This window comes from Condylura cristata, unplaced genomic scaffold, assembly GCF_000260355.1.
Source record: "Condylura cristata isolate star-nosed mole 26May11 unplaced genomic scaffold, ConCri1.0 scaffold00035, whole genome shotgun sequence".
In the NCBI taxonomy this organism is placed as follows: Eukaryota; Metazoa; Chordata; class Mammalia; order Eulipotyphla; family Talpidae; genus Condylura; species Condylura cristata.
Genome location: NW_004567136.1, coordinates 7,404,179 through 7,422,371, shown reverse-complemented (window position 1 = coordinate 7,422,371; position 18,193 = coordinate 7,404,179). Strand labels below are relative to the sequence as shown.

General features: G+C 53.5%; 1 protein-coding gene across 1 annotated transcript in view; it reads right to left on the bottom strand.

Annotated features, from left to right (window-relative positions):
* ADAMTS17 (ADAM metallopeptidase with thrombospondin type 1 motif, 17) overlaps positions 1–18,193 on the bottom strand; it is a 195,371-nt gene that overhangs the window by 33,396 nt on the left and 143,782 nt on the right. The window contains exons 16-18 of the mRNA XM_004692959.1: positions 9,715–9,795; positions 3,362–3,519; positions 92–251 (exon numbers count right to left, since the gene is read on the bottom strand). Of these exons, the coding sequence (XP_004693016.1) occupies positions 92–251; positions 3,362–3,519; positions 9,715–9,795 (399 nt within the window). The remainder of the gene's footprint in view (positions 1–91; positions 252–3,361; positions 3,520–9,714; positions 9,796–18,193) is intronic.

The following is an 18,193-nucleotide window of genomic DNA, read 5'->3' as shown; positions in this document are numbered from 1 at the left end:
GCTGCTCACCGCCCCCCAGGACACCCCGCACAGGGCCCGGGGCTGCTCACCGCCCCCCAGGACACCCCGCACAGGGCCCGGGGCTGCTCACCGCCTCCGCACTGCACGCTGCACCCGTCCCAGCCGCTGTGGGTCCAGAGGAACAGAGAGTCCTGGGGTTTTTCTGGCTCACTCTGATTTTCGGCTGTATGATTTACAGGAACGGTGTATTCATAATGAATTCCATAATTTTGGTCATGAAATAACAACACCTGCATCAGCGACAAAATAAAAGGCGACTTTAAAACAGAGCGACAGCCCACAGGTGGCTGAACAGGCAGACGCACCCCACATGGCTCTTTCCCTACAGGGGTGACCAGTTCTTTCCGGGGTTTCCAACCAGGCCCCATCATGGGGTCCTCCTTTATTTTACCCTGGGGTCCCCGCATACACCACCCCGGGCGGTGCGGCCGTGTGCACAAACCCCGCCAAGTAGTTCCTCTCTTTCTTTCTGGAGAGGGGATGGGAGCAGCCCGCGGGGCAGGGGTGGTGGCCTCTAACTGCACTTAGCAAGGACAGCCGCTCCCTTCCCCCGCCCACCTGAGACGCTTCCCTTGCAGACCAAACAGCCAAGAATATGCTGCTTTTTACCTGAAAAGGCACCTGAGCAACTAGGCTACTCTCATTCTTTGCAGCGAGCTTCCCTTCAGCTCCCCAGCACCCGTTGCCTGCCTCAGTGTGTCTGGGGGGTCGGGCGCTGGGCACTCACAGGGCACGGCAGGGCAGCTCTCGCTGTGGCAGAGCTAGGAGGAACACATGGCCCTTGCAGCGGCCTGGCTCAGGGCCTAGGCCAGGGGCCGGGGTCGGGGGGAGGGGAGGAGGCGGGGAGTTGTCCTGCAGCCTAAATCTGCTCGCTGGTTAGTACCACAAGATGCTCCGCTGGTTTCACGTCTCTGCACATAATGGAGCAATACCAGGCCTCTTGCGGGCACCAGGCCAGGCCTGGGTCATGTGCTTTAGGACAGTTATGGAGCCTCCCATGGGTGCTCCTGGGTCGAAGCAGCCGGAAGCTCACTTCCAGGCACGGAGGTCCTGGAGAGCGGGCGGAGGCTGCTGAAGGCAGGGTGCCCGGGCCTGACTTGGGAGGCCAGAGGCAAGTGCCAGAGGCAGCGGCCCTCTTCTTTCCCGGCATCTCCCAGCCAGCCAGGGCTTGGGTGCAGGGTGGGAGGTGGGGTTAGAGTGGCCTGCACTGCGCAGACACCCGCTTCTTCAAGACACAGACTTGCAGTAATGCATTTGGAAAAAATGCCTCCAGTTTTTGTTTTTTTTTAATACCTCTTTGAAAGAGGCGTCATTAGCTCAGATGGGATAAGACTGGTGAATGGGGAACCCAGATGAAACCAATCTTCTGCAGTTCCGGAGCACATATCACGGGTGTGCCTGTATACAACTGGTGTCAAACGCAGGACCCAAAGGCTCTAGGGTGCTCCTAAGCCTGCAAGCACTGTGTGACCCCAGTTTGGGAAGGATGGCCTTCTCTTTAGAGGCAGAAGGGCACCTTTGTTTCTGAATTAAAAAAAAAAAAAAACACTTGAAATAACAATCGTATTGAAGGGCAGAAAAGCGATTCCGCTTCCGAGGCCGGAACCTGAGCACGCTGTCTTCTCAGCCACTCTGCTCCGCCTATCCAGGGCTCAGCGACCCAGGCTGTGTATCTGCTTAGCGTGTTGATGTTGCCCACAGTCAGGGCAGCTCCACGGCGGGCACGGAAACACCCCACCTGGCTTTTGCTGCAGGACGCAGAACCAGCGTGTGCTGACAGGTGACGGCGTGAGGGCTTTGTCTCCTCTGTGGCTTCCTCTTTGAGTCCCTCTGAGTAATTGCTTTCAAAGCAGAACAGGACTTGCTTTAAGGGCTTAGACTAAGAAACCATCTCAGCACAGGTACAGATTCTTGGGTCCCAGAAATCAACTTGCAAGAATAAGTCTGCCATAGACGTGGGGGCTGAATTTGCTCTGGCAGGTGGGAGTCATTTTCCAGTTGCCTGCTCTGTTTTGCAGGGTCTCGGTGCTCTGATGGGGGTGCGGGGAGGTGCCTACATCTGAAGACGTGGGAGGTGACATCTGACTCCTACACAGCGTGTAAGTCAGCACCTCCACTGAGCAATTCACACAGAAATCGTACGCAGCGCGGGGCCGCAGCGGGAGGTAACGTTGCGGTGGATGCTGGTGCGCATGCGCACAGTGGGCCCCTCGGGAGACTCCTGGGGAGGCGGCCAGGGAGTCTTTAGGGTATCACCTAACCTTGAATGGCTGCAGGTTGCCAGAGACCACAAATTAATGGGGAAAAAGAACTTCCAAGTAGAGCCTTTGGCAAGCACTGAGGACAAAATGTGCTTTGATGACAGACACTCCAGAGGCCACAAATCCCGTTCATTGGAAGGAAACATGGAATCAATAATTATGAGCAGCCAGAAGTTAGCCATGAGAATTCCTGGACCCCAAAAAGGAAACGGTAGCATTCCTTTCCCTGGAGATCTTAAGATTCTTAACAAGATGCAAAACCGGATGCTGAAGTGGTTCCCGGGAGTTGTCTCTGAGACAGCAGGTAAGATGGGCGCCCTGACTTGGGTGTGGGCTTTCTGGGACCACCGGGAAGGAAATATTCCCCTAGAACCTGGTTTCTCCTCACTCCCGCACGCTTGTTGCAAGCTGAGTCTGGAAAATCTGAGTGATGTTGGTTTGGAAATAGAATCAACAATTCATTTCCAAAAGGTAGTTTCCAACGTGGATATATACACGGCGGGGCAGATCTCTGCCATCTGATAGAAAAACACAGACTTTTGAGCAGGCTGTCTGCTAAATGAGGCCAAGTCTCCCTGGCTGCCTCAGGGCTGAGCATTTCCTTCCTGGAGGGAGCCCTCCTAAAAAGATGGGCGCTCTGCCAGGGGAGTCAGGGAGAAGTCTGGAGACGGGAGAACCCTAAGCGTGCAGCAAAAGAGATGACTGTTGAGCAGTGAGGCTAAGGTACCAACCCCCTCCCAGTGCAAGACCCACACAGAACTTAGAGCAGATGCCCCTTTAAAAGCTTCCACATCCGAGCATCCCGACCATCAACACCTTTGGCTGGCGGAATTCGTGGATGTGGAACTGTAGGCAGGAAGAAAATCCAAGTCTAAGTAAGTGATCCCGTGCATTCAAGCCTGTGTTGCTCAGGGGTCAGTTGTAGAAAAGGGAAAACCAGGACAGGGGTTGGAGCAGCAGGTAGCCAGCAGGACCACCAGGAATCAGGTACGCCCCCACCCGAAGCACCTGGGGAAGGGGTACACCAGAGATCTCTCGAGCTGTCAGTCTCGAGACAACATACATGCACAGCCGGTTACCATCAAATGCAGGGGTATTTTGGTTGGTCCCTTGGCAGAAATTTTCTCCCACAGGCCTCTCCTGACGTAGCGGACAGTGGTGCCGGCGATCTGGAATTCTCCAGGGAGCTCTATCTTCCAGTCGCTGTTGATGGATCTCTTACTGGAGTCTTTGAGAGCTGCAAAGAAAATGGAAGACCGTGGAATCAGGAGTCATTGTCTGTGAAGAGAATGTGGTGGGGGGCGAAGAGATGTGTCTGTTGTACCCCAGGGCAGAGCTGGTTGGCAGGGCGCAGACGGTGTGAGACGCACAGAATGTCTGGGCAGGGGCTGTCCTGACCGCTGCACAGCCCTACCTGGGCTGCCCCCTTGGGGTCAGGTCCCAGAGACCACGGTCACTTCGCCGGACTTACAGGGCAGTGGGTTTTCAGCCTGAGGAGTGAATCCCGTTTTAATGTGTCCAAGCAGGTTTGGCTGCTTTAGTGAAACGCACTGGCTCCGTTCTTTGTCACCTGCCTGGGGCTTTTAAATTTTTATTTATTTATTTTTTATAGTTAAAGCTTTTATGAGATGATCCAATTAGAACTCAGAGGTGCGGACAAGTGAGGTTGCTGTCTGGCTTCTATCTTTGGCAGAGACTGGGGGAAGAGACTGGCGGGCTAGAGGGTCCAGACACACGGCAGCGTCTTCCACTCCCCGCCTGCCTGGGCTTCTTGGGGAGAAAGCCTGACTCCGCTCTCTGGGGGGAATCTGAGGATCCCCCTCTGTGAGAAAGGCGAGTGTGTGCCTTCAAGTAACAGCATCATTCCATCCCATGCTGGGTCTGGATACCTGAGCCGTGCCCAGACGTGGTAATGGCCAGTCCACGCCTGCGGACACTCAGCCTGCACCTTGTATCCAGGCCTGTGGGCCTCACCTTGGTCGAAAGGTGCAGGAAGAGACAGGAAATCAGCATTTTGTATAAGCAGAGATCTGGTTTTTCAAACAAGCCATGGATTTAGGGTGATGGGGGCTAACCAGGGTCCCCCCCACCCAGGTTTCTGGATGACTCGTTGTTCTCAAGAGAAGAGCAGTCTGCGGTGAAGTTGCCTGTTGGTTTGTTTTGTTACTTAGGAAAGATGTGAACTAACTTCTTTAAAAGGCGGTCAGTGACATGAAGCAACAGCACGTCTTGCTGGCACTTCAGAACAGCGCCAGTCCCAGCAGCGTCCAGCAATGCCCACGCTCTGCATGAGGCAATGGAGCCCCCTGGTGCCCTGAATGCTTGAAATCACTTTGGGCTGCTGCTGGGTCCATCAGTCCTCTCGGGGCCTCAGCTGGGCCTATTCCCTGCTGACGAAGGTCACAAATAAACAGATTTGGGGCGATGCCCATATTAACAGATTTGGGATGATGACAGTCCAATGGAAAGGGGTGTGTTTTATCCCTGCATTCATGAGCCCTCGGCGGGTCAGGCCCAGGCAGGTCCATAAGCAGCTGGGGCTGGCGTGTGTGCAGGGCCTCTGCCCCTCACCTCTGGGACACTAGTCCCAGTGCCCGGCCCTGTTCCCTGGCCCACACAGAGGGGCTCCCCAGGACTCCTTGCACAGAGGCACACAGGAGGCGCCAAGAGAGTCCAGACCGAAGACTCTGATCCCAGAGAGCAGATTCCCGGCCCTTGCGTGCCCCAGTGGCTGGGGCCTGACTGCACGACTCCAGGGAAGCTGAGAAAAGAGATGCGCCAGCTGCAGTCCAGCGTTTCCCTCCAAGAGGGGCTACCTGCTTTGGAGCTTCCCAGCTGCTGAGAGAGAGGGTGCTGGGAGACTCACCATTTCTGCTGGGGTTTTGCTCTTCCTCTGCTGTGACCTGCAAACCGCCACTGATTGGGTGTGCTCTTGCCAAAGCTCCTTTAAATGCTGTTACCCCTTCAGATTTCCCAGCACTCTAAGGTCAAGGAGTATTTCTCTTCTTTACACAGACGGGGAAGGAAGGGAGAGGCAGGCTGTGGCTGCGGGGCTGTTCCAGAGCAAGGCTAGCAGCTGAGTGGGAGAGAGAACATCCGGGTGCTGGAGGCTGGAGACGAGCACGCTGGCCGACGTCACGGTGGACAGCGCTCAGGCCGTCCGAGGCAGAACGGCCACACTGTGACCTTGCCGAGCGTAGAGCTGGCCAGAGATGCCAACCATCAGCTCTGGCGGGCCATGCACGGCTGCACACCGAAGCACCTGTCCTTCTTTGCTTTGAGGGTCCTCCGCTGGAGGTGCTGGTGGTAGAATCTCCCACTCTCCCAGCTAGCTTCAGGGGGTGGGGCGTGTGTGCACTCATGGTCCCAGATGGAATAAACTTTGCACACCCCAGTCTGCTTGCAACCCTCTCCGCCAGCACTGCACTTCCCAGGCACTGTAACCACAGCTCCGCATCTGTCAGCTGGCCCCCCTGGAGAGCCAGAGCCCCTTCCTCAGGACAGCCCATCAGGACCCTGTCTCTTCATGCATTTTGCAGGGAGAGGAAACCAGAAGCAAAGTTGAAAGTCGGTCAGCAGTTCCCTGCAGTGCGGGGTGCGGCACACCTGTGGCTTCTAGGGGCGTCATGAGTCTGCAAGGTTCACGAGGTGCAGGTCACGGAGACGTGGGAAGTGCCTGCTCTATCATGTCAATGTAGCGCCTGACGCACGTGTGGGCCAGTCCACTGCCTGAGGGATTCGATCAGAAGACCGAGGGTAAACATGTGCCACATGGAGTCCAGTGAGACCACTCTGGGGGCCGAGCAGCTCCAGAGAACGCAGGGCCCCCTCTGGTGCATCGGCGTCCATGGCCACGCCGCAGGCCGGGCCGGCAGAGCAGGTGAGGCAAGGCTCCAGGACCCTCGTGCTTCTCCACGGACCTGCACACGATGCTGCTCTGCTTCTCGTAAAGAAGGTGTTCCAAATTAGCCACGTTCGGGGCCCTTAGGCTCCTTCCTCTCTTGACCCTGGGACATCAGTGGGTAGATGCAAGCCCCCTTGGCAAGCACTTTGAGATTAGCTGGTATTTGAAACTAGGATTTGCGGGCCTGGAAATTTATCAAAACGACTGCACATGCTTTGACTTAAAAACACTTTGAGTGGCCCTCCCTGGTGGCGCAGCGGGTTAAAGCACAGCACTGAGAAGCTAAAGCCGCTTCCGCATGAGTTCGATCCCCGCCTGCCCCGGAGGTGACCACATGGCGCGGCAGACCTCTCCTGACCCGCCCGCTGCTCCCCTCAGCAGTGTACTTCATGGATCTGCCTGCTCTGCTCCCCACTCTGTCTCTGGTGAACCCTCTCGCCGCCCCTGAGCCTCTGGCCTGTACCCCAGTTCTGTATGTACAAATAAATAAATCTTTAAAAAAAAAAAAACACTTTGAGTTAAAAACAGTGACCTGCTTCAATGCGTGACAGCTGAAGTTGTGATTTGCTGGCAGATAAATCAATCAGTGGGATCTGCCCGAGCTGGAGGCTGGATGTTTTACACCCCTGTCCAGAGTATCACAGTGTTTGATTTGTGTATTTTGCTCAGAAGCCATGAGAAGCTTCTTCACAGCTACAGACACTGGTGTGCAGTGGCGGGTGGGGATGCACACTCCTGCTGCTACAAGGCCTCTTCAGTGGCCAGAATGCAAAGTCTCCTGGCGAATGTCCGTTTCTACCCCCAGCTCCTTTCTCTCTGGGGACATGGAGACAGCCTCCCTGGACTCCTGAGAGCTTTGCGTGAAGGTGATGAGACATTCTGGGAGTCGGGGAGAGGGTGCTGTGGAGGGGAGGGCCTTCTCCTATTCCGAGTCGGCCGGGGGCAGAGGCCCCGACCTGTCCGGGGCCCTCCGACTGCAGGCGCCGTGCAGAGGCAAGTTCTGTCGGGCTCCTTGCGTCTCAGATTCCACTGGAAGACCTGACCTGCCGTCAACCTACTTCTAGTGCTGGCACTGAGTCAGTGCCTTTTATTTCCACTCGGAGTTCTGCCAGCGCCATTCTTACTATGGATGCAAACTGTGGAGGCATTTCCTGTTCCAGGTGGTTTTGCACAGACAGCCAGGCAGCGTGGGCTGAAGGTAGGTGGGGTGGAATTCTTTAGGAACTGCTCCCAGTGAATGCAACAGTAATTCAGAGTTACCCTGGTTAGCTTCCAAAGCACCCAGCTCCAAGTGGAAACGAGGCTTGTTTGAAATAACCTGAGAAGCAAAATGAGCGTGGACCACCTTCAGTCTCGCTCCTGGGCACACAGCAAGCCCTGGGAGCCTGGTATCATGGTCTGTGGGTGAGACGGGGGTGAAAGCTGGCCCCCACGGAGGCCCTGTGCGCTGGGGCAGCCGAGAAGGTGCCCCGAGACACTGAGCCGGTCTGCTTGGGATGGGGGTTCGTCTCTGAAGTCCCCATAACAGAGGACTAGCAACAGGCCAGTGTCCATGTGTTCTCCAGTACAAAATGGTCCCCACCCGTGGGTCTCTGGCTGTGATGGAACATCTCAGAGAAATTCTGCGCTCTTCTATGAACTGCAGCTGACTCAGATGAAGTGGGGAATGCACATGAGCTGCTGAACCCCTGCTCTTCAGGGTGCCCCTCGGTGTGTAAAGCAGGCATAGCGATCCCAGGGTGCCCCTCGGTCTGTGAAGCAGGCATAGCGATCCCAGGCCACGCATTTGGGGCTTAGGTCTGTAAGCAGAGCAGGACTCAGTGTCAGGAGCTCTGATGTTGGCTAAGTGTGGCCCTCCGCGTGGGCAGTGCCAGGCTGCAGGAGCTGTCAAGGACCATCTTGAAGCCACCCCTCACCCCCAGGCTGGCTGCATCCACTGGCTGTTACATGTTGGCCCTAAGGTGAGTTCTAGTGAAAATGTCATTTTTACTCTCAGGATTGGAGTTAGGTAATTGCCAGGCTCCTGACTGACTTCTGTTATTCTTTCTGTCACAGAAAAGGAAAAAGAAAACATTCCTGCTCTCCTCAGATGCCTGGGGCTGGGGTCAGGGGGAGAAGGATGCTGGGGAGTGCTGGAAGCCATGATGGGAAGCCAAGGGCCTTGTTTCAGAGGTGGAGCTGAAGGCGACCTGGGAACTGAGCTGCTCACGGGATACTGGGGACATGGTTTGTGAACAAGGTAAAGGTCAAAGGTGATGTTGGCTTCCCAGAGGGGCCCAGGACCCCCAGATAGCAGTTGTCTCAGCCAGGGGAGGACCAATGTGCCAGTTTGGAGCAGTAATTTTTTGGGGGGTGGGGTTTCTGTAGCAAATGCCAGTGAACTTGACTCTATTTCCTTAGATGGGCAGAAAGAGAGGGGTGGGCTCTTTGAGAACTGGGCTGAAGGCCTTCACCTTGAAGAAGCTGCCAGAGCCCCACATGGTCCTGTTTCTGAAAGCATCTGTGAGCATCGCTTCATTTGTAGAGCGACAGGTGGCACAGCTGCAGAGAGGCGTGCCAGGCTGGACGGGACAGTGTCCGTGTCAGGGAGGTGGAAGACGCGCTGAAGACCAACGTAGACAGTGACCTGAGTGACCCCAGGGTCCTTCCCACAGCAGCAGGAAGATCTTCAGGGGACGTGGCAGGGTAGCCGGGGCAGCCTAGGGGGCTGTTTGCCGTGGACACGTGGAAACAAGAGACCCTGTCCCCACCCTGCCAGGAAAGGCAGACCAGGAGATCAGCCACCTCCAGCTTGAAATCGAAGCCCAGGCAGGAACGGGGAGGTCAGGGGAAGGACACAGGACACAGCATCAGCCCCAGGGAGTGAGCTCAGAGCAGTCCTCTATGTGCTGGCCGCAGTCTGACCACTCCGGAGCTCAAGCACTGGGGTCTTTGCTGGGGCGGACAGGGAGACTGGGAGCTGAGCTTAGGATGGACTTGGAGGCTGTTCCCTGGCTAAGGTGGAGGCTGGCCAAATGGCTCTTTCGAGGCTCTTAGCATGGTTCTGTGGAAGGAGTACAGACCATCTGCATGGAAGCCAGCCTTCTACAGGAAGGCTCAGGTGTCTGAGCCTGAAGAGAACAGAGGAAACCATTGTTCCTTTCGGTTTCCATTAGATTTAGGCAGTCACTCTTTCTGACTATGGCATACCCCCCCGAGAGCTTAAAAGGGCTTCCTGTGGTGGGCGAATGACCCATCCTGTGGGGTGAGGCTGCCAAGCTCCCCTGGGGGGGGGGGGACTTAAGTCACTCTAAATGCACACAGCTCCTGTCAGACCCCATCCCCTTCCTTCCCTACTGACACCCCCGGCCCTGGGTGCCACCTTTGGAAGAGCTGTTGTTCAGCCAAAAGTGGCAGTGCCCCCAGGTGGTTCCAGCTGGACACAGTGGGAAGCTGACGACTGGAGGATGGTGAGGAGCTGGACCACCAGCCTGACCACCGCATCAGTTCTCAGAACATAAATCGTGAGTCAAATCACTCTTGATTTACCCAGAAAACTGTGGGCAGGTTTATCCTCCACGACACGGATCCTTCGAGCTCCAGCGGGAATGACAGCAGCTTCGATGTAACCTGTAGAGACAAACAGCACCCACTGAAGCTCATCTCCACCCTCTCTCAGAGGCCCGGGTGGTGCCCTCCACCAAAACCCAGTGCGTCACACCCTCAGGGGAGCGTCAGAGCCGTGGGGGGGGGGGCGGTGCAGAAATTGAACTAACGAGGCCCCTTCTCTCTGGCTGAAAGAACGAGCTGCCCAAACTCCAGAAAGCTCCACTGATATGTGCCATGATGTGCTGCACCATAATCAAGACATTGAGGCCCCCACTCCCAGGCCCCGCAGTGTAGATGTTACTGGTTAAGATCATACTGCAGCAGGTGGGCGCCTGAACCAGTGTGCTGGGTCTTACAAAGTGGGAACTTCAGAGACAGATGTGCAGATAGGGGAGCTGTGTGCAGACAGGAGACAGAGACGGGTGAACGCGTCTATAAGCGGAGGAGCCAAGATGCCAGCCACCAGGAGCCGAAGAGAGGCCGGCGGGGGGGTGGGGGGGTTGCCCTCACACCTTCAGAGTCTTCTTGCTGTGGGGATGTGTATCCACCAGGGTCTGAGCACTTAATTACAGCAGCCCCAGCGGACGAAGGCAGCTTGGATTGCTATCTGCACAGCACGTGTGGACCACATTCACCCACGGGAGCTTCCTTCGCTGTTTGCAATACTTGGGACTCTCCCCAAATGGCCACAGATGACAGCAGCAGTTGGCAACTTGCCCTAGGACAAAAGACTCAAGCATGGCCAGCATACACTGCACCGTTTCCTGCTTCCACGGCCCCGTGGGCATTTCTGCAACAGGATACTCTTGCCCATATCCTTGTGGATTTCTAAGCACAGTGGTCTCAGAGACTGGGACGGTCTTCACACTGTGCCAGGCCGGGATAGCAGGTGGCTGGTGAAGATCCCGGGGGGATGACTGGGTGGCCAGGGCAGAAGTCAGCCAGATCTGCTGCTGGTTATGTGGGGTACTGTGATGAGTTTCTGAAACTGGGCTGGTGATCTCTTTGTTTTTCCGTTTGGGAATTAAACAAGGATGATACGTGATTAGATTTAGATGATGCTTTAGATTATGAATCCTACTCCCATGGTTTCCAGATGGGACCATCAGAATCAGCAGGGTAGCTTTAAAAATTAAGAGAGTTCTGGGCTCAATGAAGTGGAGACTATGAAAAGATCTATTTTTTTTGAGGGGTTTATTTTCTCATTTGTTTCATAGGAGAAATGACTATTTTTATTATGAAAATAGTAAAGAATAATTTCAAAACATAAGGGAGAAAGCTAAAGTCAATATACTTCATTGCACTGAGAAAGTGATATTGTGGTAACTGGCCTTTCCAGCAGTTCATGACAAAGCACAGAAACACACATGATGCTCTTAAAAGATCAGGGACAACTTTAAAAAAGAATCTTGCAGGCCCTCCCTGGTGGCGCAGTGGGTTAAAGCACAACACTAAGAAGCTAAAGTCACTTTTGCATGAGTTCGATTCCCGCCTGACTTGGAGGTGACCACATGGCACAGCAGACCTCTCCTGACCCGCCCACTGCTCCCCTCAGCAGTGTACTTCAACGATCTGCCAGTTCTGCTCCCAGCTCTGTCTCTGGTGAATCCTCTCACCGCCCCTGCACTTCTGGTCTGTACCCCAGTTCTGTATGCACAAATAAATTTAGAAAAAAAAAAAAGAATCTTGCTAGATCATATATGCCCAAGGTACAGCATACAAAAATTATAGAAGTATACAGTAGAGAGTATATTGAGGTGAATAAGATAATCCCACAGCTAGCTAGCTAGCTAGCTCTGTCATTCTTTATAATGTGGGGATTCTGATTGGGTCTCTACACAGTGAACTGAAGTATCTGTCAATACTTCATGCTTTCAGCATCTTCTCCTTTCACCATTGTGGTTAGAACTTGCAAAACCACACTGTATGCAACACGGGATTGTAGGGTCCTTGGCTTATTCATGATGGCTGATTCACAGCAGTGTTCCAGCGTTTTCCCGTCATGAATGATGACATATGTGATGGTGTCAGTTACCAGGCACAAGAAGTTCACTTTACATTAGTTTGATAGGAGCTTCTCTTATGAAGACATAGGGAATTAATCACATACATCTGGCAATCATGGGGACAGATCCCCAAAGAGTTTCTCTCTTAATAACACAAAAGACCTTGGAGGGGCAGAGTTGCAGTCACCCTGGCGTGGTGTGTGGTCAGAACCCTGACTTTGTCCTTCCTTCACCAACAGCTGAGCTCACTGTTATTCCTTTTCTTATCCTGACATTTCCCGTAAACCTCTGATGATAGGTATGCTTCTCATATCGATTTCTTGATTGCATATGCTTCTCCGTGAAAAGTGAAACATTTTAATCCCTGGATATTGAAAGATGAATAAATCAGCATAATTTCCCCTCTCTCCACTTCTTACAGCCACCTCAGCATTTGTGTCTTTCTATGTGTGTTAGAACACTGACCTTTTGTTCTTTAAGCTATTGCAGTTGTTTTAGTCTTAGTGCCCAAAATTACCATTCATTTTTTTGTCCTTTGGACAGTTTCTTCAATAAATTTTTGTTTGTTCCACATTTGTTCTTTTTGATATATGCTTATGGGATTTGTATTCCCTTAACTATAGTACAGAAAGTATTGTTCATTGTCCTGATACATGAAGGGGTGGGTTTGAGATTCTTGAAATGAATCTCACACTCTGAAATGTTGTATGAGTTCTTCCATTGACTGGTAGTGAGGGGAAGACTGGGCCAATTTGATACTTTCCTTTTACTAGGTTGCCTAAAGTTGAGATAAGATGCTGAAACAATTCTTACCCATAAGATGCAATAATTACTAGGCTAACCATAGTTTTGTATAAATTGTTCCTGGGACATAAGGAGATGTGTGTGTGTGTGTGTGTACATCATTTCACTTAATTTTTAAAATCAATTAATCACTCCCCCTTCCTCCCCCTGGGGACATCAAATTATGTTTGATCTCCTTTTTTTTTTTTTTAATGTATTTTTAGTTACTTATGCATACAAGAACTGGGGGGTAGGCCAAAGTATGTGGGATGAAAGAATTCACCAGAGACAGAGGGGGGAGCAGAAAAGGTAGATCTACTGAAACACACTGCCGAGGGGAGCAGTGGTTGAGACAGGAGAGGTCTGCTGCGCCCTGTGGGTCGGCTCCCTGGCTGCAGTGGCTGGCAACAGCTTGATAGCACTGAGACTTTAGCTCCCTTTAGCAGCAGGGAGGCGCTGGTCTCCCTTCTTGCCTACTGCGGTCACTTGTCCCTAATCCTTTGAGTCTTTATTTGTGAACTTCCACCTGGAAAGTTCTTTGGTGCTCATTTTCAGGTGATCTCGAGAAGATGAGTCGATAAGCACTTGTTCGATCCCCCACATTGGCCAGGAAGTTCAGCAGGGTTCTCCAGTCTCGGTAGCAAAGGCTTTGCTGTGGTTGCAACAGTGCCAATAGCTGTGGTCTCAGATGTCCATGAACCAATGTTACTTGGCACTTAGGGAGACGCTGCAGACATAAACACACTTGGAGCAGCAGTTGTTTCTTCTGGCCGATCCCTCCTCATAGTGAAGCCCAGGCAGGATGACATTAGCAGCCCCTAACCCCATAGGATTATCCCTTCCATTGCTTCTGCCAGTAGAAAAGGAACACTGACTTATCCCAAGCAGCCAGCACACAGCCCTGCACTGCCCAGTCCTTATAGGGTAAGGCAAAGCTTTTTTGATTAAAAATAGTTTTTGCTTTAGGAATGCTACCCTACTGAAAAGTCTGGCCATTGAAAAATAAAACCAAACAAAAAGCCAAAAAACATCTTTTCGGATTACAGCACTGGATCTTGTCACATATTTCTCTGAGAGATATCCAAGCCTTATAGGGGAGTTTGAAGCATGACTGAATTCTAGGCATAGAAAATAGCAAATGTCAAAAATGGAGACAAAAGTTGTTTGGCGTCCATGTGACGAAGACTTTTTCCAGAGGCATCTCCATGAAGATCATGAAACCCGGGACAAGGCTCTGCTGGGGGAGGTGAAGCACTCCTTGCAGACGCTGCTCTTAGAAGGATCTTCGACCTTGTGACGGGCAAGCCTTGGTATTCGCATCAGTCCCACAAGGTGCTTTGCAACCAAGCACGGCACCAAGCTTCTTTTCAAGCTGGGCTTGGCCACAGTCCTCACAAGGCATGTTTCCTGGCCTTCACATGCACCCACTCATGTGAAGGCCAGGGGCTGATAGGCAGTGAAAGGCCGGAGCAGACCCGCCATGCAGGTGAGACTTGGCCTCAGGTAGCCTCTGAGGAACAGATGAGTGAGTCGTGGCCTTGCAGGGACCCCCGTTTTTTCAGATGAGCTTGTCAGCTCATGGTGGAGGGAATGTCCCTTCAGTGCCAGGCTGTTGTCCATGCCAGGGCCACCCCCTCGGCCTCATGGTGCTCCTCCTGGTGGCCTCACTCTGGCCAGAGCCCAAAGGCCCCTCCGGGTTGGTGTGAAGAGCAACCAGTGGAAAAGAGCCCCATCACCAAGTCCCAATGTGCCCGCCACCCCTGAGACTGGAGTCCTGCTCCACAGATGTCACAACCACATCAGAAGGGGACAGAATTAAAGGACTTCTGCTTCTCAGAAGTCACAAGACAGTAAGCTGACAAAACTCTTGAATAATTTCCCAGTCTGCCATCAAGCAGGAAAAGTCTCGTCTAAGGGACACAGGTTGGTTCGATGAGGAAGCCATGGACAAGACTCAATGCCTTTGCCACTGTCCTGGGAGAACAGGGCACTGGGCCTCGAGGGCAGGTCTGAGGAGTGGCTTCCAAGCAGCGCTGACCTGAAACCCCTCTCAAGTCTCCTGTTGGGCAATACTTCGAGGCAACAGCACATTTTTCCCTGTGTAAGAATTTTTGTCTGAAATGGCCTCCAAATTTTAGGTGATTTGGGGTTCACATTTTTCCCTTTGGTTTTCACTAATATTGACTTTTTGGGGGAGAAAATCTTGTTGCTGTAGGGAACTACAGGCGATCCCGAGGCAACATGGGCTCGGGATCTTGCATGAGCCTCCACCAGACAGATACTTAAAAACAAAGATCTGAGCTCTCTGTTCTATAATTAACTCATAAAACGCTGGCAGTGGCTCTTGTGTGAGATGTGTACAGTTTCTGTTTATAGCTGTTTATGAGGATATTACTGTCTTCAAATTTCCCTCCTGAGGTTGCTCTGGGTGTAACTGAAGAGACCCTGTGTGGAGGCCCGTGAGCATAGCCTTGGGTGCGTGTTCGCGCTCCGGGTGGGAGTCAGCGCAGACAGGCCGAAACACCGCCATGACCTCCATCTCCAGCAAGAAGACCAGGAACTCAACCGTCCTGTGGACATGCCCCTCTGGAGCAAAGCGCTACCTGAGGCTAAATTCTCTGGCTGGCCAGCATCTGCTGCCAAAGAGAACAAGACACGGCCGGTGAGGGGATGTTCCGTCTGGTCTCAGTATCCCCATGCTTTATCTTCCAAAGCGTTAGAAATTGGTTTCCCTTGCTATTTATCATTTTGGCAGTCACCCTTACAGCCTGTCCCGTGCCAGAGGACACGTGTGTCCATGGCTTCCTGACTGTCCCCCTGAAGACTCAGAAGCGGTCAGGGGCACAAGCAAGGCAGGACCCAGGCGTGTCACCGCCGGGACTGCACAGCACGTGCGAACATCTTACACGAGAAACACTGGGGAACAGACTTTCCATCACACAGGTAGACACTTTTGTGCAAAGACTATTCTTGACTGAGAAAAAGAAATACATGGTAAATGGATGTACATGCTTGCTTCAGAAACTGTTATCTTTACGCTGAATCCCAGTGGAGAAAAGCCTCATGACAACATTACATGGAAGTGAACTTCCCCCACCGAAGCACCAAACTTGGAGCCCAGGGCTCGGCGGGGGACTGGGGGTCCGAGGGTAATCGTGGGGTGAATACTCCCACAGGTCACGCCCCTCCCTGTAACCGCAAACTGTTTGAGAAGGCGCCTTTCACCAGCACAGGGCGACGGGATTCCGAACCCAAGGGCATTGTGGCTGGTTCTCTTGGGGACATCCGACCCGTGGTGTCCTGATGTCCCAGGCCACCGGCACTTTTCTAGGGCTGAGGGTCAGTATGGGATAAAGACAACATCAAAGTGACAATTGAGCAGCTGAAGGGAAGCCTGTCCAGAGGAAGCAGCATGCTGGTCAACCTAAGCGTACCTAATCTGCCCGCGGGTTGTTGAGGGGTCATCTGTTCGAACCCCGAAGCAAGAGGCTGAGGGGTAAACCACCCACACCGGGAAGTGATTTCCCCACTGCTGCTGGGGCTTGGGACACTCAGGGAAAGCTCTACGGGCCTGTTCCTGGGGGGCTGTTCTACATCTCAGCTGGGGTGCTTCAAGACAAAGACCCCAAGAGTTCAGGCAGGGGTCAGCTTTCTGGGCTAAATGCCTGCCTTTGATTCTTTATCTTTCTGGTGTAGTGTTTCTCTTTGATACACACCCTTAGGAGGATAAGACAGGCCTCCTTCCCCCGGTTCTGGAGCTGGGCAGAGATGAAAGGTGCCTTCTTATCAAAACTGATAGGGCCGGTGAGGCCCTCCACGGCGCTGGGCACGGCCGAGACTTACATGAGTGGGGCTCCTGCTACTCTTCTGCATACCTCGTGCTGGGGGTGCAGTCACGGGACTGAATGTTGGGCGGGTGAATGCCAGCCAGGTGACCTAGACTGGCATCTCTGCAAAAGCACATTCCAGAACGCCAGCCCGCGATTGCAGGGTTGTGCTTATTCAACGTGCCCTGAAGAGTGATTTATTCGTATGCAAGTGAGCGCTCCACTTGCATCTTCAAAGCACACAATATACCTTGGTTTGAGCTTATGTTAGCAGACCCCAATCACAAGGATTTGAAAAAGGCCAGTTTTAGACTTTCAAACGAAGGTGCCACGTCTGGCCGCCAGTTAGCATGCCGGAGCTTTCACAGTGGGAAGCTAACGTGGGCTTCTCCCGCCCAGAGGTTTGCTCAGGCGTTTGGGTGCTGGCAGCTGGATGGAAGCCCACTCAGCTGCCAGCCAGGGTGGGGACAGCCACCCCAGGAGGCTAGTGGCTGTCTGTCCATCAAAGAAGACATGTCTGTCCAAGGCCTTTGCAGCCGCAGAGACCTGATCTCCCCAAGAGAAAGGCAGCGCGTTCTAGATTGCCTCCTCCTGTGCTGGGTGTGCATGGCAGGGGGGCAAGTGGGCAGGGGAGCCAGGCGGCCAGGACAGGACCCTGCAGGCGGGATGCGTCTGCCGGGGCAATGACCAAGGCCAGCAAAGGGCCCAGACTCTGGGAACAGAGAAATCACCTTTGCCTGTCATCTGGTTCTCTGGGAAGCTTTCGGAGACATGTGGTGCAAGCTTCCTCAGCGTTCCCCACACCGTCCAGGTGGGCACGGCCGTGCTGCACCTGCCTGCCACAGGAAGCAGCCACTGTCCTCAGCTGCTCACGGGCACCGAGCCTGCACTCCATGGAAAGGAAGGGCTCGAATGCCTTTACCTTTTTAGGTCAACAGTAAGTGTTGCCTACGGTGAGGTTTTGTTCCTAAGTCCTGTGGGCACAGTTGGCAAAAGCAAGATCAGAACCTCAGGCAACAGGAGCTGGGGGCCAAGAATAGAGACAGTGATGACAGATGTGTCACAGCGAACTGGAAAAATTAACAGAGTTCCAGAGCAGCGCTGTCCAAGAGCACCGCCTGCCTGATGGGTGACTTCTCTCTGCGCCGCCCAGAGTGCGAGCCGTGAGCCACAGGCCAGCGGAGCTGACCTTTCCGGTTTGTTTGATTTCAGTGATTTATAGTTCACATGTGAACAGACCAAGCGGCTGCTGGCTGATGTGGCAGACCTCTCGGCTGACCTCAGGAGCCCCTGTTTTGCAGACAGGACACCTGTCTAAAATCCTGAAGCCAGTCCTTATTGCGCCTGAAAGATCATTTTTAAATTGGATTTTGCCCTTGGTTTTGCTTTCACAAGATCCTGCAAAAATGTTTTGGAAGAGTCCTTGTGCCACACGAAAGCTAGAGGGGCTAGACCAGGCCTTCCACCTAGAGGTGGTAAAGGGCAGGCGCAGGGTTTCTTCTCTACCATCTCTCCAGTCGTGATTCTGTGCCCTTGCAGAGGGAACTACACTTCTGTGCAAAGTAATCACTGCAGACGCTTTTCGGCTCAGTTGCACCCAAGTTCTCTTGGTGACGCTGGGTAAGCGGACTCCCACTAGGTCACACCCCGCCCGGGCCCCTCGCCATCCCGGTCACCCCCCGCCCGGGCCCCTCGCCGTCCCGGTCACACCCCGCCCGGGCCCCTCGCCGTCCCGGTCACACCCCGCCCGGGCCCCTCGCCGTCCCGGTCACACCCCGCCCGGGCCCCTCACCATCCCGGTCA